The sequence below is a fragment of the Aythya fuligula genome, chromosome Z (assembly GCF_009819795.1).
Source record: "Aythya fuligula isolate bAytFul2 chromosome Z, bAytFul2.pri, whole genome shotgun sequence".
In the NCBI taxonomy this organism is placed as follows: Eukaryota; Metazoa; Chordata; class Aves; order Anseriformes; family Anatidae; genus Aythya; species Aythya fuligula.
Genome location: NC_045593.1, coordinates 4001279 through 4023573, shown reverse-complemented (window position 1 = coordinate 4023573; position 22295 = coordinate 4001279). Strand labels below are relative to the sequence as shown.

The 22295-nt window shown below is 46.3% G+C and overlaps 1 protein-coding gene across 1 annotated transcript in view; it reads left to right on the top strand.

The window, feature by feature from the left end:
• The window catches only part of SETBP1 (SET binding protein 1), a 267287-nt gene that overhangs the window by 117357 nt on the left and 127635 nt on the right, over window positions 1-22295 (top strand). Inside the window, exon 4 of the mRNA XM_032205790.1 lies at window positions 10841-10912. Coding sequence (XP_032061681.1) covers window positions 10841-10912 — 72 coding nt within the window. The remainder of the gene's footprint in view (window positions 1-10840; window positions 10913-22295) is intronic.

Sequence of the window (22295 nt, the reverse complement as noted above, 5' to 3'; positions counted from 1 at the left end):
GCAGAACTCAGAGATATTACCAGCATTGCAATTTGCTGGACACGTCCCCACACCCAGGGATGTATGTATCTGAGCTGTGTATTTGAGCTGAAAGCACAGGGGAGCATTGGGTTCTGGGTCCAGAGCCTGTTCCCGGCTCTGCTGCTGCCCAGCTCCGACCAATGGCAAAGCTGTACCTCTTCCCCGATCTGCACGAATGAGATAGTGGTATCAGTCTCGCAGGGGGTGCTAAGTAGCTTAGTTCATTAATGTTTACAAAGTGTTTCTAGATCCTCAGATGGAAGGTTCTATAAACAAGCAAAATATTACTAATTGCCAGCTTACACTGATGAGTAAAGGGAAAACAAGGATGGCTGGGGAAAGGAGTAGGTGAAATTTGTGATGAGACCCATCAGTCTTGAGGCTTTAAGTTAGAGTTTAGCCATCTGACTTCCCATTATCCTCCTCTTAAAAAATCTCCAGTCATTTCTATTGGTGCAATATTTGACCTTCAGTTTACTTTGGGGAAAATCAAGGCACGTCTGAGTCTGAGAACCAGGCCTCCTATGCTAAAGAATAAATCATACGCCTAATTTGGGTGACCTTTCCTGAATGTACACCATGAGGTTGCACTGATGTAAATGGAATGAATCCTGATTTGCAGAACTAGGATTCAATTCAGGGTTTACACCAAAATACATCAGAAAAACAAATTTGCATTTCTTTACAGCTGAGAAGCACACCATGATACTAATGTACTAATGTTCAGAGCATTTCAGAGCATATGGGTAGGGGTTTTTTGTTTATGTGGTTTGGTTTCATGGTTTTTGTCCTCTTCATTCAGCTCTGGCTGGGAACAAGAGACTGCCTTATTCAGTCCTTTCCACTTTCTGAGTTTTCTTCAATCCTACAGCAGTGTTGTGATCGGGTTCCCAGTTAACTTTTTATTGGCATTTTGGGAGGCATCAGGAATCAAAATAAGTTGTGTAACTTCAGTTGTATGTATTTATATATTTTGTTATTTGTATACATTTTTCTGTAAAGCTTGATACTGTAGGACCAAGATCTGTATTAGGTTACTTTAGAAATTAATCAGGGACACAGAAAAAGAGATCCTTATTTAGTGCTCTTCACTCTTTAAAATACACCACCTTTTATTTTTTCTCAAATCACAGTGTTAAAAAAGGGAAATAAATAGTAGCGGGTAGCCATTTCCCACTCATCCTCCAAAGGGTGAAATCCTCATCTGGTATAAATTGGCGTAGCTCTATTCAAATCAGGGCAATGCCATTAATTTGCTCCAGCTGAGGCTCCAGCCCTAGAATGCCAGCAAGGGGAGTGAGTTTTGCACAGGATGGTTTTTTCAGGCTGGGTGGAAGGTTTTGCTGTGTAACTTAGCTATGTGTCTAGGCTCAGTGCTGTGGGAAACTGTCTATTTGACATCTGCGGCATACGCAGCAAATGCTTTGGCAGTTAGAGTTAATGCCTTTTGAATTTGCAGGTTGTTTACTTTCAGCTTGAACGTGGATTTGCTTTCAGCCTCAATGGGAAATCTAACATAAGAAGTAATAGGACCAGCCATCTGTCCAAAAGGGTATGAGAATTCCTGTTTTTGAAAACCAATAATGGAGATCAGGGACAAGTTCACCATGTGTGTAATCTCTGGCAAATTATTGGTATGCTCCTTAGATTTGCAACCTGGGACCCAATCCCTTGGGAGCAGAGTGAGGAAGGGCAGGTTTAGGAGATCAGACCTGTAAAATGAACATGGTCAGCATCCCTTTCCAGTGGTCGCTTCTACAAACAAGCACTGTTACAGCCCTTTCTTCCTCTGCTCTGATTTACAGCCCATTTTGGCGCATAAACCATGCACCTGCAGAGCGGTCTGCTCAATCGTCGCTGAAGCCTGGGGTCTCATGGGAGCAGTAAACAGCACAAGTGAATGGGAACCCCGATCCCTCGCCAACGTTTCCTGCAAGGAAATATCAATCTCTGTGTTAGTAACAGGCAGAAAAAAGGGTAATGACCAGACAGATTGGGTCGCTTTTTCAAAAAAGCTCAGGGCCGGATTTCTCAACTCTTGAGAGGGTCCAGATTTTTTTACTTTCTTTCCTTCAAGCCAAAAGTTAAATCCATCCCTTCCTCCCACCAGCTAAACTAAGAAGCAAAAGAGGAGACAAGCTTTGACAAAAAATGATCAGCATCCTCCTGCTCTTAGCAGGACATGATGCATGGATTTTGCAAAGACCTCAGCACTCAGCGTGCAACAGAGCTGCTCCCGATACACAAAAACAGGGACTTGGGCCTCTCCTATCTCTCTTGGTTGCCCACAAGAAGTGCTGAAACTGCAGTGAGAAGATACTCAGACGGTATGCCCTGTGCTGAATGGAAGGCCAAGCTCCTCTTTTGGAAGGCTGAGTGGTATAAACTGGTGGTCACATCTTCTCTGACTTTGTCCATCCTTCTGCTGATGTGGATTGTTATTCCAGTTTGTACCATCTAAAGACCCTAGTCTTGGTCTCCAAACAACTTGGCTGAAAACCATGGCTTGAGTAATTAATAAATAATAGTAAAGGCAGAAAAAATAGAAGACTACAAGAAACCATTTAGCAAGAATATCACCTGGTCTCCAGTAGACAAAACATTCATTCCTTGCTATACATACAGCGAATGGGTGTGCTTTTATCCTTCCCAGGGTGAATAGTCCATGGACACAGGATAGCTGGCAACATACTTAAAAGCACATTGGCCTGATTCTGATCTGCCTTACACATTGAGCAACATTACTTGAGATACCCTGATGTAAATCCAGCCAAAGATTAAAACCAGCCCTACAACAACCAGAGGCATTAAGCAAAACATACGTCTTTCATCCCAACAGCACCATCCTTGGGCTATTTTACCTCAATTACACTCTGATTTAAGAAAACTGGAGAGCACCATATCATGTTCAAACTGTTTTCTTTCTTCTTTCTCTGTCAAATTACAACCACTGCAGATCTGATGAGTTTCAAGATTGGTTGGGGAAATAAGACTCCCTTCAAAGTCCTTATTTTGTTTATTGATTCAATAGTATTTACTGACTAATAGCCACCCAAAGGCTAACAGGCTCATTTGAATTGGGAGTGTTGAGATCTTGCATGTTATCTGTGGCCAGAATAGCCAGCTTACAAATAAGTGCTCTACTTCAGGGAAACCAAGGCTTGTAGTTCTCTCTTAGGGAAGCCAGATCATTTTATTGCCAGTTTTCAGGCAGTTTTCTATTCTCTTAAAGTTTTCCATGGAATCACAGGATCATTTTTCCTTATTTCCCTCATTTGTGTGCAGTCATGAGAACCAGGATGGCTTGAAATTAAATAAGCGCAGTTCAACCAAAGTCAAAGACTTTGTGGTTTTCAGTTTTGCTTGGAACCAGAAGCAGAAGAGCCAAAACACTGCATAAAAGAAGGAGGAGGAAAAAAAAATGTTTTCATGGTATTTTTGGCATGAGCAACTGCTCTGAGAGATACTGGAAATCATGCAAGAAGGATCTGTTCTTAAGACATTTCCAGTCCTGCTCCGAAGATTGAGGGCTTTAGATAAGCATGTGCATGTGAGGATCCTTATCCAAAACAAACCACCGAACCTTCTGTAGTTCACCCATCACTAACAGCAATTTCCCTCCGTGCATGTCTCCCTGTGCGCTTGTGCACACACAAAAGTTCTTCAAGGCATCCTAAAAGTGGATGCTTTTCCTTGCCTGTAACATTTTAATTGCCTCTCCAGCAAGATCTTTGTCTTGGCAGGAGAAAGAAAAAGAAGAAAGCAATGAAGTGCCCTGTGCTGTCCAAAAGATTTCCTGTCCTCAACCTAACAGCGCACGTTGGCGTCGCTTTCTTCCCCTTGTCCTTTGTTTCATCTTCTCTGCATTTTGCAGGATTTTTTTTTCTCTCTTTCTTCTCAGCCTGGAAAAACCAACACCCCCCTCCCTGGCAGCATGGGTGACAGAGGCAGAGAAATCAGCACAGTGTCAGCAAGAGTTTAGCCCCGCAGCTGGGACCTGAACTTTCTGCAGTGGAGCACAGCGCTGGGTCACTGCACTAAAGCAAGCCAGATTGATACAAAGTGCTTGCTCACTCTGGGAAGGAAAGCATTAGAAGCCAGTTGATAAAAATGCTTAAGCACCATCTATTGTGAGGTTACAGCAGCAGTGGCCCCCAGCTTATCCTGGAAAAGATCACCACAGAGTGTATGTTTACTGCCTTAACCCCCAAAGTGACATGGTGTTTGGATGCTGTCTCTGCACGGGGTGTGTAACATAGGTCAGTGTAGATTTTAGAGCTGTTGAAACCAGAGATGGAGTGTGTGGACTTGACATGTTGCATGCCGTGTGAAGTTTTCAGCTCTGAAGACCTGAATGATCACATCTGCCAATAGTTAATGTGCCTAGAAAGAGGATGCTAAAATATTCTTTCCCACTCCGGTTTGCAGCTGAGAACTTGTTAGTCTGTAATATCTTTTATTTATAGTGCCTTTCCACTCAAAGGATTGGAAAGTGCGACTCTATCTGGGAGTCCCTTCAACAAGCTGCAGATACCTCCAGGCAAGGATCTTCTCTATAGTGGCCTCTGCCTGAGGTCCCAGGGTCTCCTTCACCATGGAGGCACATGAGGGATTCATCTGCCTTGCCAGACACCAGCACTGGGTCCTCAGTGCTGGAAGGAAGGGCAGACACCCACCCTAATCCTGAGGAACAGCAGAGAGAAAATCATCTGGTGAGCTTGCTGGCAGGGGATTTGGATTGATGATGGCTCTGTTTGGAAGCAGATGTTGGGATGAGCCATTGCCGGTGCTGGGTGAGATCCTTGTGCAAAAGGCCTCAGATAGCGAAGCCACAGCTCAAAGGAAGGCATCTGGTGGCCTTGTCTGGGCAGCGCTCCATCCAACCCAGTGAGCACCAGCCATGCTGGAGAAAGCTCCAACATGCGGCCCACTGCAGAGGACAGGTACCAGTGGTGGAGATGCTCCTCAGGGCATGGGGACAGGCTCTAAGTATGCACCTACATGTGTCCCTTAAAGAATGAGGCACAGCGAGGTGCCTGCTTGTTTTTCCTCTCCAGTGCCTGCTCCTCGGCTGTTCCCCATGCATCTGGCAGCAGCTGACAGCTCAGCTCCTCTGTGTGGCTCCTGGCAGTGACAGGGTGCCACCAGCCCTCTGCTTTCCTGCTGCATCAGATGTGCAGGCCAGGGAAGCAAAAGTCAGACCAACTGACGGGTTTACGATTCCAGCCTGCGATTTCTGCTTCATCCACCGCCAGGCAAGATTTTGCCAAGATACATATTAGGCAGCTGCTCCGGACACTGCTGTTTTGTCTGTACCACCCCGAGCATGCTGTCTGTCTGTCTGTCTGTCTCCAAGACCCCGCTTTCGAGCCGGTTCCTCTGCTGTTCCCCCGGATGGCCAGAACGTGATCAAGGAGAAACAGCCAGATGCTCCTCTGCACCTCCCGAAGGACTCAGTGCCATGGGGAGTGGAGGCATCAGGGCTGGGATGCAGCTCATGCCCATCTGTCACGCAACCTTCCTCCTGTCCCAGCTTCCACAGACCCGCCTCTGATGTGCCCCGGTGGACAAGGGAGCCCAGCCAGGCTCATCAAAAGCCCCCCAACATCACTGACTGCTCACGGGGCCATACTCTGCCCCGGGTCTCCAGCCTGGCCTGCAGTTTGATGCGTTCCTGCCATTGCTTTTGCTGTGCTGAAATCCTCAGTGCATCTTCTCCCCTCCCTTCAGCACCAGTTACTGTGATTTTCTCCCTAAACCTCTCGTTCCTCCAGGCACCAGACGAGGTGTCCTTTACACCATGTTATCGTCATCATGAGCACATCAGTGTTTCAAATTCTGGTTTAACTGGAGTCATGTTGCTGGCTGAAAGTTTTCTCTGCTGGGTCCTTTCCCATGGGGAAAACACATTTTTCTCCCCCCACCAAACCTCCCCCATGGAGAGGGGCTGGCACTTTCTCATTCTGGCGTGTGTGAGGGTTGTTCTGCCTGCTTTCAAGGCATCTCGCCCTCCCTCCTTCTTCCTCGGAGAAGAGCATACATATGTTTTGTGTACATATGGGGTTTTCTCCCCCCTCCCTCTCGGTGCATTGAGCGTTGCATCATGTTTCACTCCCGTTGCCGCTCCTTCCACACGTGCTGCTTCAGATTTGTGGGTGGGAGCGGGCGGGAGCCCCTCCTGTGGGCACGCTAAGAAGGAAAAAGGATTAAAAAAATAAAGATAAATAAATAAATATTTGGGAGGAGGGGGTTTAAGAGCAGAGAAAAACAAATCGAAGCTGGTGCCAGGCTGGAACCAGCAGCTGGCTACCAGCACAGCAGGCTGGGAAGAAGTTGGTGGAAGAGCTCTGTGCCATGTTTGGGTTGCTTAAAAAAATACACCCTCCCTCCCTCGCTATGCCACTTCTGTTTCTCACCCGCCCCACGAGCACGAGGAGGGATTCGGCTGCCAAAGGCAGGCTTGCAGGAAGTTTGTATTTAAAGCGATGTCGAGGGATGCAGACAGAGAATGTCCACTGATGTGCACGTGGGTGTGCACGCGAGAGCCCAGGGTCCCCCCGGCTCACAGGCACCCGGGGGGGCTGGGGGAGCTCAAAGGAGCTTCTGTTGCAGCTGTGAAGAGATGCCAGGGCATTGGCAAGCATGGCACAATTTTTTTTATTATTATTATTTTTTATTTTTTTCCAGTGGAAGAGGTGGGAGGGGTGGAGGAGAAAGGAGGGGGGGTGGAAGGTTGCAACGCTTGGCTGGAAAAATTTAGATGAGCACAAAGGAGAGAGTGATGAAAAGGGGTGGCAGGAGGGGGGAAGGAGGCTAAAAACAGGCTACTATGGAAAGGGGTTTTGGTTTGTTGAGTGGGGTGGTTGGGAGCAGGCTGGGGACGCGGGGCAATGCCAGGGGTGCCTGGGGAGGCAGGCAGCGGCAGAGCGGAGCGCCTTGTTTTCGTCCTTTCTCTCCTCCTCCCTCCGCTGGGCGCTTGGAGGAGAAGAAAAGACAAAAAGCTGAACCGGTGCCAAGAAGGAGCTGCAGCGACTCGAAACCGGCGCTCTGTGCCGCACTAATATTTCCAAGCAGGGCTGCTCTCGAGAGCAGCAAAACGTGCCGGGAATGAGAATGGCTGTGGCGCGGGGCCGCCAGCCAGCTTCAGGAGCCTTCTCCCTCCTCCTTTGCCTTTTAAACGCGACTCTCTTCCTTCCCAGTCTACCCTCAGCAGGGTTTAGGGATCCTTGTTCTTGGCTTTGCACAGGTCCAGGTAGAGCAATGGGGTGGCAGGGAGCTGGGCAGCACCCTGCACCCCCAGCAGCACTGCCCCTGGGCAAAGCATGGCAAGCACTGGGCAGAAATGCTGGTTCCCCACCAGCACCATTTCCAGCCTGGGTGTGTGCATTATCAAGCTCTCGAGAAAAGGATTATAAGTGAGTAACCGAGAACGAGGAATACATCCCCCCCTGCCCACCTCTCCTGCAATCCCTACATAGAGGGATTTTTAATTTTCATATATTTTTCCTAGCAAGGAAGAGAAGACCTGATTCCCTGGGAGTTTTCTGATTGTTTTCCCATTGCCACTCCTTCCCCTCCTCCTCACTGTCCTCCTCCTCTCGCAGTACCCATAAGGCTGCTCTCGCTGCTCTGTATCATGATGCAAGGTTACTTGTAGGACACGCTAAGCTCTGCAAGGTGCAGTGTCGCCTGCCTCACTGCTCCCCGGTGCTTCTCATTTGGTGAGGGATGAGGCAGCTTCCAGGATGCCTGGTGCAGGTGCCTGGCTCTGCTGGGCCCCTGCTTCATGCCATTCAGGGGTTTCTGCTGCAAAAAACCCTTTCTGCAAGTCTGCCTGGGCAGAAGAAATAATAGTGATAATCATACGGGGCTGAAACTTTGACAGCAATTTGTAAGGTTGGTTGATTCACCTGGAGTTTTGCTGTCACTTTTGTCTAAAGAAAACCTTTTGCCCTCTGGCTCCCCTCTTCCCTTTATTCACAAGCTAGGGAAAGGTACATGCAAATAGTTTTTTTTTGTTGTTGTTTTTTTGGGGCGCAGCTTTTTGATATATTTTTTAACCATTTTAAAATTGTTAACAGCACAAGCATTCTTGCAGAAGCCCAGTACTTGAAACTGAACACAAAGATCTGTCCCCCCACCACACATTTCTTTCTGGCTCATGCTGGGATTTGGATCTGATGTTTCAGGTTGACTTTGCAGAAATTGGAGACTAGGGAAAGACAAACTCCTGCCTTCGGGTTTGAAAACAGGTCTAGGTCCTGTTTTACCAGCAGCTGCATCACTGACACAGCCAGCAGGTCAAGTTCAAGGAGTGTTTTCCAAAGCAGGGGCAGCAGCTCATTAGCTTGCACGTCTCAGGAGCTTGGGGGTGGTTACCTTGGCCCAGTTCATGGTCCCAGGTGTGGTATGATCCCCAAGACCCCTTCCTCACCTGAAAATCCTACCCTAGTACATATCCAAACCACTTCAAACCTCACATTTGTTTTTGGACATGTACGCCTGGTTTTGGAACACCTGATTCTGCTCAGGTAATGCCTTTTGGAAACAGTGTGATAAATAGAGTGGAACTCATTGTGACTTAAATGTGTTATCCAGCCCTCTGTCCTCATCCTCCTCTTCTCCAGGCTCAGTCCCAAACTAACATTGCTAGGATAGGCACTTTTTCCTGGGGTAACACTTACCAGCATTGTAGGGAGGATGTCTACAGTAATGGGTTTCTCTCCATTCCTCCTCCCAGCTGTGCTTTGACCTTGGCTGACATGGTTGCTGCAGCCTGATTTGGTTTTGAGCAAAGGAGATGCCTCTTTGACACAAGTGAGGGGTTTGCAGTGCTTGGCCAAGAAGCATTGGAGTGGGTGAAAAAAATGTGGCAAAAGTCAGTATGCCTTCCATCAGATTCCATCTGGTCTTAGTGAAAAAGTACGTATATAAAAATACATGTCTGGGTATGCAGACATGGGCTTGCTGCTTGCTTTTCCGTTATCTCTTCAGACTCAGTGAGATGAGCCATATAGTCAAGCTACCATCCTCACCCAGGGCACATACCATGCAGATCTTGACTGAAATTCCCTTCCTGATGGTTTTGGCTGGTGCTGCTCCTTTTCCTGTGGGCACAGCCCCCTCTTTTTAACCTGAGATCACTCACCTTGTGATGCCAACCTGCAAAAGCAAATGGCAGGAGTGGGGATTAAAGCCCACATGAAATTGAGCAAAGGAGACCCTGGCAGCTTTCCTAAGCCTCATGCACCTGCACAAAGCATGGGTCACGCTTCTAGATGTGCACCAGCTTGTATTTCCTACTCAGTTACACCTCTTAACAAATAACTCCACTTAACAAATAACAATTACTTAATGGATTTATAGACAGGATCTCAAATGTATGGACAAAAAGTTAACGTAGACCAACAGCATCCACACTCACGGAGTAGCATTGTATTGTGTGTCATTTGGGAACAAATATTTGAGGACAGCAAGTGAAGAAACCTCCCTAAAGCTTTATATTTCAGAGCAGAGATCTCTTCTATTTCTTCAGTGTCTTGGCAGTGCTCTGGAGTAAGGGAACTTTTGTAAGGGAGCCTGTCCATCTTGGGGCAGAAATGTTTCTCCTCCCAAATGGTCCAGGTATACCATCTGGCCATAACCTCCCACTTAGCATTGCAATGCATTGACAATGCAACTTTATGTCTTTGTCTTTATTCCTCCCTGTATCAGAGGTGTCTCTGGATGTATTTCCCTGATTCATGATATCTCATGAGTCACCAGTTGCTTACTTCAAACCTCTTTTCCCTTTAACACTCTATACTAAAACCTTGCTTGCTTGGAGTTGTTATGAGATGACTTTCACCTGGAAGGGTTAATCCAGAGGACTCTTCCAAGGCTGTCTTGCACCCCTTCTCCCCACACCTTCCCCATTCCCAGTCTTTTTTCTTTTTTTTTTGGACTGGTAGCCTCGCATTTCTGTAATCTAAATGTGCAAATGCTTTGCAGTCACGGTCCAGTAGCTGGGTTAATCTCAGACCCCTAGAGTGGCAGATGGCTGATTTGCTGCTGATTCCAGTTACAGAGAATTGTGCCACCTATTATCTTTGCACAGGCTGCCGCTTAAAAGGATGCCTTGGGCAAAATCAGTGAAAAGCAAAGCAAAGCAAACGCTCTCTGATCTGCATTACCACAGGTGAAAATGTGAAATATTTCACCTTCATGTGAAGAGCTTGAGAGGTGGACAAAGGGGGTGAGGAGGTGCGAGGGGGAGAAGGGAAGATCTCATTTTTGTACCAGAAGCGTGGAAGCACAGGACAGAGTGGGTTTGCTACAGTCATGATGCTGAATCACAACCACTTACCCTGTTTTAAATGGTTTTACAATGTGGTAATCCTTGGTTTTGGCTCCCTGCTTTAACTCTTAAACAAAGCAGATGGGTTGGCATCATGGGACACTGTCCTGCTCTTCCCATGCCTCCCCAAATTCGGCTGTCCGTGGCTCTACTCCCAGCCATCATGGCTTGGGATGCACCCCGTGGCTGCCAGGCAGAACCTAGATGGCCCCATGTTGCCACTGTATTTGCCTGGGCCAGTCAGAAGAGAAACCTGCCCATCTGCATGAGTTAAGGAGAAGCCTGGGGGACCTTCCAAAACTGAGCAGGGATGAGGCAACTGGGGGTGAACCCCGGGACAGTGTGCTCAGGGGGTGGTGGGCACGTAGAAAGATGTAATGAATTGGAAAAGAGCAAAACTTTGGATACTTGTGACCATTTTCCTCACAGTCATGCCCACAATGAAGATTCTTTCTTTTCTCTTTGTTCTGGGAAACACCACAGAGCCAGATGAAGAATTTGGGAAGAGAGTGTGGGTTCCCTGTGCAGAGTCCAGTGACGAAATCTGTGAACAAGGTAAGAACAAGGGGTTGTGGCTGCGAAGGGTTTTGTTGCTTCCTTTTTCCCTTCCAAACCCATTATTGAAGTGTTAGATGTGAAACGTAGGATGTGTGCGGCACAGGAACTGATATTCCAAGTGCTAAGTGAAAGAGCCTAAAAAGATCAAGCTAAATAGGGCTTCTTTTTAATGCATGCCATTATGATGGTTTGGGTTTTAGAACAGTTTGTATTGTATCCAAATGATCTATGTGTGAATAATTGTTACCAACCTCCTGACACCAGGACCTAATTAGGAAGTAAGAGCCTTAAATAGGCCATTTGCGTAGTGAGCTTCCATATGTCTCCTTGCGCAATTTATTTGCTTCACTCCATTGAGATATAATGAGAATGAAACTCCTCGAACTGCCTTTGACTCTGAGGCTCTCCTCTTCATCTCCTCTGCAGTTAGAGCCCACTATTAAAAAGATAATATCTATTTCCCTTTGTTCAGAAAGAAAAAGCAGCTGTACTGCTACCCTTATTCCAGATCATCCAAGTTTTCATATTTCCCATTTTCCAATGGAAATAGAAACAGCCAACCAACCTGCACACACATTTTTCATAGCCTGTGAAAAATGTAAAGCTGTCAGAGGAAGCACAAGGAAGGTTAGGACAGGCCGATCTCGAAGGCATACTATCCACTGTAACTAGGGCTCCTGAAAACCTGCTGAGGGCTGATGTCCTTGTTTCTCAGCTGATGTACAGGTCCCATTTAAAGAGCTCTAAGCTGTGTCTGGATTTCTTCTTTCTAGAATGTTAGCAAAGGGGAAAGGTTGGTTCAAGGATGCTGGAGTTTTGTCCTAGTTTTGAATATTTAGCTCAGTCTGGAACAACACTCATTCTGAGGCCCTCTGTTCATGTTATTTTGCAGAGAGTGTTCTTTAAATATTGTTTCAGATTATATCCTTTATTTCCAAACACCTCTTACATGCATGACTCCACGCCATCCTTCATTCTTGCACTCCTGTCATCCTGAAGTTAGCAAAACTTAGATGGGGTGCCATTTTCTATAGGGCTGACCTTTAAAGAGTGTTCAAAGTGTTTTCCTTTCCTTTCCTTTCCTTTCCTTTCCTTTCCTTTCCTTTCCTTTCCTTTCCTTTCCTTTCCTTTCCTTTCCTTTCCTTTCCTTTCCTTTCCTTTCCTTTCCTTTCCTTTCCTTTCCTTTCCTTTCCTTTCCTTTCCTTTCCTTTCCTTTCCTTTCCTTTCCTTTCCTTTCCTTTCCTTTCCTTTCCTTTCCTTTCCTTTCCTTTCCTTTCCTTTCCTTTCCTTTCCTTTCCTTTCCTTTCCTTTCCTTTCCTTTCCTTTCCTTTCCTTTCCTTTCCTTTCCTTCCTTTCCTTTCCTTTCCTTTCCTTTCCTTTCCTTTCCTTTCCTTTCCTTTCCTTTCCTTTCCTTTCCTTTCCTTTCCTTTCCTTTCCTTTCCTTTCCTTTCCTTTCCTTTCCTTTCCTTTCCTTTCCTTTCCTTTCCTTTCCTTTCCTTTCCTTTCCTTTCCTTTCCTTTCCTTTCCTTTCCTTTCCTTTCCTTTCCTTTCCTTTCCTTTCCTTTCCTTTCCTTTCCTTTCCTTTCCTTTCCTCTCCTCTCCTTTCCTCTCCTCTCCTTCTCCTCTCCTCTCCTCTCCTCTCCTCTCCTCTCCTCTCCTCTCCTCTCCTCTCCTCTCCTCTCCTCTCCTCCTCCTCTCCTCTCCTCTCCTCTCCTCTCCTCTCCTCTCCTCTCCTCTCCTCTCCTCTCCTCTCCTCTCCTCTCCTCTCCTCTCCTCTCCTCTCCTCTCCTCTCCTCTCCTCTCCTCTCCTCTCCTCTCCTCTCCTCTCCTCTCCTCTCCTCTCCTCTCCTCTCCTCTCCTCTCCTCCCTCTCCTCTCCTCTCCTCTCCTCTCCTCTCCTCTCCTCTCCTCTCCTCTCCTCTCCTCTCCTCTCCTCTCCTCTCCTCTCCTCTCCTCTCCTCTCCTCTCCTCTCCTCTCCTCTCCTCTCCTCTCCTCTCCTCTCCTCTCCTCTCCTCTCCTCTCCTCTCCTCTCCTCTCCTCTCCTCTCCTCTCCTCTCCTCTCCTCTCCTCTCCTCTCCTCTCCTCTCCTCTCCTCTCCTCTCCTCTCCTCTCCTCTCCTCTCCTCTCCTCTCCTCTCCTCTCCTCTCCTCTCCTCTCCTCTCCTCTCCTCTCCTCTCCTCTCCTCTCCTCTCCTCTCCTCTCCTCTCCTCTCCTCTCCTCTCCTCTCCTCTCCTCTCCTCTCCTCTCCTCTCCTCTCCTCTCCTCTCCTCTCCTCTCCTCTCCTCCTCCCTCTCCCCCTTCCTCTCCTACCCCTTCCCCTTCCCCTTCCCCTTCCCCTTCCCCTTCCCCTTCCCCTTCCCCTTCCCCTTCCCCTTCCCCTTCCCCTTCCCCTTCCCCTTCCCCTTCCCCTTCCCCTTCCCCTTCCCCTTCCCCTTCCCCTTCCCCTTCCCCTTCCCCTTCCCCTTCCCCTTCCCCTTCCCCTTCACTTTCCCCTTCCTCTTCTCTTTCCATTCCCTTCTCTTTCTCTTCTCTTTCCCTTCTTTTCTTATCAGGGTCTTATTTCATTTCCCAGTTCAAGTCAGTTCCACGTGCAATGATTTTGTTTATGATAATTCAGTTGCATGTTCCCTTCCAGGAATTGCCATTGCCTTCTAGAAGAGAGGTTAGTGCTGGTCCCCTTACAGTGATAATTATAATCAGACCTGTCAGCCTTCACACAGTCTACGCTTATCACTTGCATTTAGGAGGATTTTTCCTGAAGCTTATTACCAGTGCAGCTTCTTAGGGAAAAATAGTCATGATTTTTCAGCTAATCTTTGATGGCTCTCAGCTTTGAAAGCACAGAGAGGAGCAAAATGACTGCCAGTTGCAGTTAAAGGCACTGTCTGTCCATCGGGGTGTAAAGCTCTGCATCTGGAGAGCGAGGATAGGACAGACAGTCCAGGGAGAACAGCATTTTAATGTGGCTGTGACATCTCTTCAGGTGTGTGGGAGAGGCAAGGCAGTGCTTTTTCCAACTGCAGCACTCCCCCTGCAAGCTCTGCAGACCTGCCAGACAAGAGCTCCGGGTGGCAGGCAGTCCTTGGCAGTGGCACCTTCTCTCCCCACTGTTTTGGGCAGCGATCTGTGGCTCTGCCCATCTCAAGCTGCTTGGCCGTGAATAGCCAGAGGACTGGCTGCCGTCTGTGGCACGGGTTGGAGGTGATGGCTGGCATCCAGGGATGGGCTCAGCAAGGGACCAACAGACCCGCTGCCACCTGAATATGACACTGTGGCCGTGACTGACTGGCCAGTGCCATGATGGGATGCCACTCAGTGTTTTCTCCACCCCAGGACGTAGAGAAAAGTGCCCACCCTAGTGTTTTTCACCAGGAGAGGCATCCCACCATTTAGTAGAATCCCTCTTGTCTTCAATCCATTACTCCCATTGATATGCTAATAGCCCCTCTCTCTTTGGCTTTTGCTTTTTGCTAACTTAAAAAAGCAATATGACAGTTTATACCTTTCCATTAGTCTAAATGAGTGATGTATTTTTCAGTCCCTCCTATGTTATCACCATGCTCTTCTTTATGTTCTCAGAGAGCTGGGTTCCCTTGGAGTTGAAGATGGTCAGTGCTTTATAGCTTTTGTAGCAGAGGAAATGGTGGGACAGTGGGAACTTGTGTTCTCTGCAGTTATGTATTGACAGCGTGGAGGGATATGATTTGCCTTTGTTTTATTTAAATTTACTGGCAACTCAAGATTTATTTACCAGGTGGCACTCCCTGAAGGAAGATAAATGCCACATAGCAAAGACTTCATCTATTATACAAACAGATTTGAAGGCTTTGCTATTGCATTTCCCTGCCTGCTGCAAGGAGTAAAAATGCCTTTGGCTGAGCAGAGTGATACTTAGTGGCAACATCTTATGACCTTTTGATCAGCTGAGATCTCGGGCCATATTAGTGGACAGATTATGATGTGATGGAAAGAGGGCCAGGAATAGCCTTTTTATCGTGAGATCCTTCCTGTGAATATCCTTTGTCATATTCAGGTGGTTAATCAGCAGGGCCAGGACCACCATTTGAAAGCAGGGGAGTGAAATATTGGAACAGGCAATCCAAACACACTCGAGTTTGCCAGCTCCAGTTGGATATTACAGCTTACAGTTTCTCCCTAATATTACCCTACCCTCCCATTTCTATCAAGCATGGGTGACGTTGCAACATTTGCTATTACTAATAACCCCATTTTGGCAGAAAAATCTGCACAAAATGAACCCTAAGTCCTTGGACTGTAGGGAGCTGCAGTCCCCAAATCCAAGGGATGCACATTGTGAATACGGATATCTGACACTGAAGGGAAGCACTCACATGGAAATGTCTCCCTGTCATTTCTGAGATAATAACAGTAACGCTTAAACCTATTTCAACCCTATTTAGAAAAAAAGTGTAGGTTTTAAAAAATGTATAGCCCTGCTAGTATTTTTCTTTTCATGGAACCAGAGAGAAATGAGAATAACTCTTACATCAATCTTGCCTACTGCTTGCTCTGGATTTCTCCTTAAACTTTGTAGTAGGTTTAAATTAGCCTCCTTTTTATCTTAATGGCCAATATTAATATTCAGCATCCCAGATAATTGTGCATGAAGAAGAATGCTCATTCCCTGCTGACTCTGCATGTCGAGAATGGTTGTGCCCAAGTTTGATCTGGCTGCCAAGGCCACTTCTGGTGAGGAAGAAAAGGCGCTGGTGAAGTCCGAATGTTTTCTGGGTCTGCATGAGCCATGCACAGGCAGCTTCTGCTGGTTATGGATTCTGCAATATAGCCCTGCACGTGATAGAGCGGGGATGTCTGAGATGTGCAAGTATTGTTTCTTCTTGAGCCGAGTGATCTGCTCGTTTCTCCATAGAGACAGAAGAGCTGGCAGCGCATGACTCCCAAGCTGCTCTCAGCGTAGTGGGGATGCTGAGGCACCGGGTCTGGAGAACAATAGCTGCCACATCCCTAAGGAAGCTCTTTGAAAATGAGAAGGTTATAGAGGTGGAGGAAATGCACAGCAGGACACCGTCTCCTCTTATCTCCCCCAGCCTCTTCAATCAGATGCCTGCTGGGCTTCCCACTCCTCCTGCCTTTAGCACTAGATCATAGGATCATAAGGCATTATCTGCTGGCATTAACTCATCCACCATCTTCCTGGCATTATAGCTCCCCGAGTCAGGCAACTGCAGTGAAACATGGATGCTGTGAGCCCACATCAGGCTTTAAACCGCATCTTCCAGGGCTGCAGAGATGTCTAAGGAGGAGCTGCAAGGAGGCACTAGCTGCCTGACACCAGTCTCCACTGCCTTTTCTATGGGCATTGCGAAGGGTGGGTGCAACACCAGAAAAGTGCTGCTGCTGAAATACAGCTGGGCAAATATACGTGGGCAATAATACATATAAATACATGGACATAATGCAAGCAAAGCTGTTTGAAGAGGTGAGCTTCTCGGAAAGGCACCTGTCTAAGAGTAGCAGCTTCTGTTGGTAGCTTGGAAACCTTACCACAGAGAAGTCTTTGTGCTGTGCATGGTGATCAGGGTGTAAGTATGAAGTGCTTCCACCCTGTAGTACATGGTTCTCTGTGGGAAGCAGGAGCTGGTCTGGGCTTGGGTCACAGCATACCAAGATCTTCCCTCTTAGTGTGGGATTGCCTTAGTGCCGGTGGGTGCCAGTCCCAATATGCTTAGTTCTTCTCAAGGCAAGCTCTTGCACTCAACTTCTTGTAGCTCAGAGGAACTCATAGCTTCAGATCAGCACAGAAGCTCATAGAGAACATCTTACCATCCTCCAGAGCAGTATGGTTAGAGCATATTGTAACTGCTTGAGGTGGGATGCTTTGTTGGGGGCATGCGATTTAAAGTGACAAGTGTTGAAGAGGTAGTACCAGGAAGATGACTGGTGTGGGATGGGAGAAAGAGGAGAGCGGTTTGTTTGTGGAGTTAAGCTGCCTGTGTATAACATCTTTGACATTTTAAACATAGAACATCTGGTTCCTTGCAATTATTCTTAGGCTGCAGACACCAGTGATCTCTAGGTTTTCACTAAGAGTGGTATCATGAACCAGCAAAAGACTATTGTTATAACCAAATTTAGAGCCATACACCTCCCTTCACCTTACAGGAAAGCAATGACCTTAGGCAGGAGAAGGGGAAGGACATTTATGTCATACCAGTGCTTTAGGCTGCATCTGACTTAAGCAAAGTGGTGTCTGGGTACGTTGCTGGGCACAGGAGTGAATATACATGGGTATACTCAAACTACTAGACCTTGGCATGCTTTTGGTCCATGACAACTAGCAAACTCTTAAATCATTCCTAACCATAGATCAGGACTCATCCCAGTGAGCTTTTTGCATTTAGCTGCTGTGTTAGGGGAGCTAAGACATGGTTGTGAGCAGAGATATGAACTGCTCTGTGCCAGCTGGCCGCAGTGCCTGGGAATATTTCTGGGCACATGTAACTTGCTAGTGGCTGAAGAGGCTCAGACCCAACTGAGAAACTGGACTCCATCATCCTAAACTCCATTTGTCAGCAGCAGGAGAGAGAAGGGAGCCACCATCGGGGCTGATTAAGCCTCTTGTGGTCCTAACATCTCCAAACTGTAGGCAGAGTCTGAGGCCGCTGAGCCTACAGGGCTCAACATGCCAACAGAAGAGAGAAGTCCATACTGGCCCCATAAAGGCTATAGTAGAGTTACATGTCCTGCATATTTACGAGTTACCTCCCCTGCTTCTCTGAGCTCAGAGAAGTTTTAAGTCATTGAGTTTTCTTTCCTGAAACAGCAAGGGCCAATTTCCATTGCAGGAAGAGTGTCCTTCTCCCTTACCATGTGGAGATTCCTTTTTCAGTAGGCTCCAGCCATTAGACTGGTGTTCTGTATAATTTCATTTTAATGGTTTGGTGGCTGGTAGTTAAATGTGTCCATCGGAGACAATTGTCTTAGACAAAAAGCTAATTGTCAGTCGGCTTAGATTTAATAAAATAGCTCATGGAAGGATATGGTGTTATGTCATTTAAGTATAAGGAAACTCTCTGTTTGATAAAGAAAGTTCTGTTTCAAGCTATCCAAATATATGGATGGATTTTTTCACACTGAATCTGAAACCTAGATGAAGAAATAGCTTTGGCTCCACTATTGCAACCAGATTATAATGTGTCGTCATCTTTTCTTTCACTGAAATCTGCTCATTCACAAGATGGTCTGATACAACAAATTGAAGTGTTTTGTTTAAACATATCAAACAAAACATTTTTCCTTCAAGAATACCTCATGTGTTTGGTCACAGTGGGGATGAAGTTATTGATCGAATCTGGCACTTATGTGGAAATGTGACCTTAATCTGCAGGTTCCAGTGATGAATGTATTTTCCCCAGGTGTTTTGGTAAGTCAGATAAGAAAATTATATTTTTGACGTGTTAAAGATGTTCCTTTTTAGACAAAGAAAGTGATATCCCAGCTGTATCACTGAGACCCAGTGCCCTGTGTTGCTTGTTAACAGCTCCACGTTTATTGTTTCGGTGTCCCAGTTTGCTATCGAGTATCAATGCACTGCTACATACCAAATAATCAATACTTCTGTCAGTTGAGTATGCCCTGGAAATATAATATTACTGTTAACATCGATCCAAGCAGCAGAAATCAAGGCATCAACCTCTGCAGTCATTATTTGCTAGCACTCTGGGTTTTTGCTTGCAGAGCAGCCAGGTTGAAAATCGTGACAGCCGTTGTCCCCTGGGACTGATGTTTTTGGCACTCCCTCCTTCCGTGCCTAATAGCCAACACGGACATGAGCACGAGCGTATCAGTGCACACATGACCTGCAGATATAGTGCACAGGGATTCATTTCAGCCTTCTGTCGATGCTGGATGCAGCAAAGCAGCTACTGGTGAAATCCAGAGGCAGCAGCCTGATATCGGTGGGGTGGAAGGAGGAGCGGTGCTCCGCGATGCTGCCTGCACACCCCTGCAGGTTTGGCGTGCTGTGCCCTATCCTTAACAGCTTCGCAATGAAGTTGTGAATGAAAGTTTGGCAGATTGATTTTAAGATTGTCAGTCCTCCTAGAACAAGACCGGAATTTCATTAATAAGACAGAAGCATGATTTCCTATAAGCTCTTTCCAGATTTTACTAGATCCAGATAAATTAAATCAGTATTTTATCTGTACACCACCAAAATTAGTTGGCACGGTGCTCCCCACACAGGAATAATATTGTTCCAGTCCCTTGTATTTCATCAGGACCTGCATTATGGCACTGATAGCATTTCTTTATGAGGAGCTCTGCTTGAAAAACAGGAGTGCTGGGGAAGGAAAACCCAGATGTGAGCAGGGCATAACCTCAGAGAGGCTCATCAAGGAGACGTGGGCATCTGGGAGAAGGTTTGGCTCCAGCAAGCCATAATTCCCCCAAGGAATCAGCTAATGAGAGTGGGAGGAGCCCACCCTATGGCAGGAGCAGCCGCAGCTGCCTGGCTCCAATGTGGACCAGTCTGAGTCTCGGTGACCCCTCTAGTGTGGCTTTCTCTGCTCGGACATCCCTGGGAGACCCGAGAAGCTGGCAGAAATGTGTGTATGTGAGGAGCAAGAGATGTATATTTAATCTTTCTGGGAGGAACCAAGGTCGGGTTTGGTGTTCTGAGAGCAGTCTGATACGCAATGTGATTCTCTGCATCTACTGGAGTTTCCTAAAACTCGTCTTCATATCAAAGATTAAATTTTTGCACTCATTCAGATAGGGAAGAAAGAGCAATTCAGACCCTCAGCCAGCTGGAAGTGGTGTGACCTACAGCTCACGACTGCTACTGTGCAATACGCAGAGTCAGAGAGGAGGTCGTCATCAGCTGTGGCTGTGTGCTGTCAAAAATAAATAAATAAATAAATAAAAAGACACACAAGAAAAAGAGGCAATGTCATTGCTGCACACTCTTCAAAACATTTTTCCTTTCCAGCAGCATCACCTCTTCTCTGTACAGCCTCAGCAGCTTGCTGTAGTTGCTGAAACTGAAACCACAAATGATGTCATTATATCTTTTTTTCATTGGAAGGTGAATGAGTGGCTATTTCTGCCCTTATCTCCTCTTGTAGATAAAATGCCCCAAAATGCCATCATTGAAGTTCAGAGGTCACCGGTGACTTTAAAATCCTCTCCAATTGCCTTGGATCAAAACCAAATGAAATAAAAATCAATGTGTGAGTCAAGAGGCCAAGACACCAAAATGATGTGTCCAACGCAAGCAGCTTGCTGGTTTCAGAGCATTTCTGGCAGCCATCTGCTTGTTTGAATTTGAGGATGTGACGCTTTTAAAAGTCAGAGAAAAAACACACGCTCGACCACAGTCTTCAGATATTTTGCTTGATAACAGGATTCTCTTTTTTGTGCCCATTTTTTTTGCAGCCTCAAGAATGTCCTGTTTTGCAATCATACTGTCAGCAGGTGTTCATGGTACTGAAACACCATGTTGTGTAATTCTCTAATTTAAGAAAAAAAAAAAAAAAAAAAGCTTTTTGAAACCTCAAAACATTATCTCCTCATCCCTCTTCATGAATGAGCAACAAAACAGAGTGTGTTATTAAAACTCAATAGCCCCTCATTTATTTACATAGATAATGATTGGCTGTTTTTAGCTAAAAATATACTTTTTTTTTTTTTTTTCTATTTTTTCACACTACTCCTATTTCAACTCTGTGATCTCAGCTTTGTCCTGTGGAACAAAGAAACCGATGTTTTTATGGATGGTGTTAACTGAGACAACGGTGGCCAAATCACATTTAAGAGCTAAATTCCCCTTTTATTCTTGAAGGTGGTTGGGATCAAAGCACCACGAGGCTGGGGCTGGAGGGAGAAACTTGAATTCACAGTGCATCCTTCCCGTGAACAAATAAAGACATCATAGATCCTCTTGCTACCAATGTGACCCCTTTAATCAGCAGCATGTCCGCAGCTAAGAAGACGGCATTGTGGTAGTCCATAAAAATCTTTGCCACAGTCAGAGCATCATAAAGCAAATGTGAGATTGTTCCTGGCCCAAAGACTGCATGACATTAAAAGGTTCAGATGGGAGTCAATGTATGGGCAGAAGCAGGCAGGCAGCTGTGGGAAAAGGCTTTTGGGTGCCTCTCGATGCAGCCAGCTGTGGCCAGCTGTTACTGGGCTGTCTGCATGGTGCTGGGAGAGGTTTGGAAGAGGGCTGGAGGCTGTGTAACGAGAGCCTTTCCTCTGCTGGAGAGACAGCCTTGGAGAGGAGATGAAGGTACATTAGCAGAAGTTGTTTACCCTCTTACTTGGCAATTGCGTAGGGAAAACATTCTTTCTGGACTTTAAAAAAATATATATATGAATAAGGCATTCATAAAGTAATGAAAGCTACATTTTCATCGATTATAATGACTCCATTAAATTCTGGACACTTACCACATCACAGTGTTTATCTGCAAGGCAATATTTCCCCATGCTTAATAAAAGGGAACAGCAGGAGGACCGCAGCAAATTTAAGCCACTTCTAGCACTCAGTGTCAGGATTTTAATGGCACCCACATTGCCTTGGCTTCTTTTTATATCTTCATCTTGCTTTATGTGACAATACTTAGTTTTTATGTTATGCTTTTTGCACATAAATCTCAGTGTCTCACGAGGCAGAGCGGGACACCGTACCCATTTTAGAGAACAGAAAAAGCACTCAGTGAGGCAACTTCATTGTGGCCACAGAGCAGGTCAAAAGCACTGCTGGGAGGAGATCTTGATCTTCTTAAATCCCATCCCAGGAGTGTACTACATCTCCAATGGCAAACTTTACCCGCTTGTAGACAGGCTCAAGCCAGGGTGTGAATCTTTTACACCCTGTGTAAAAGCAGTGCAAGAATTAGTCTTTCACTAAAGTGGAGTGAAGGGAGTGGGCATCATCCCATTGGCTTCATGGGGCCCTGGGTTGCAACCAGATAATCTTCTCTGACAAAGTCAAGCACTGAGAGTTGCTAACAGCATGAGAAAAATCACTTTGGTAGAGAAGTAGTGTGGTGCTCCCAGTGTTTTTCTTCCATTTTTTGTCACTGACCGTCACCTGTTGGCTCTTTCTTGAGGGGTTTGCTGTAAGTCCTGTTTGGCACAGAGAAGGGAAGAGATGATCTTCCATGCCTTGAACTTGCCTCTTTGTTATCTTCTGGCCTGAGTGCTTTGAAAGCAGCTTGGGTTCACTCTTCTTTTTCTGAAGCTTTGTGGGATTCACCAGACCCTATGTTGGGGTTCACCCCCTTGTTGGGGTCTGGTGGTGGCAGTGATGTAGGAGGCACCAAGGCATGAGGACAATGCTGTAATTCCCTGTGAAATCTTATTGTGACACTACATCACCCATAATGAACCA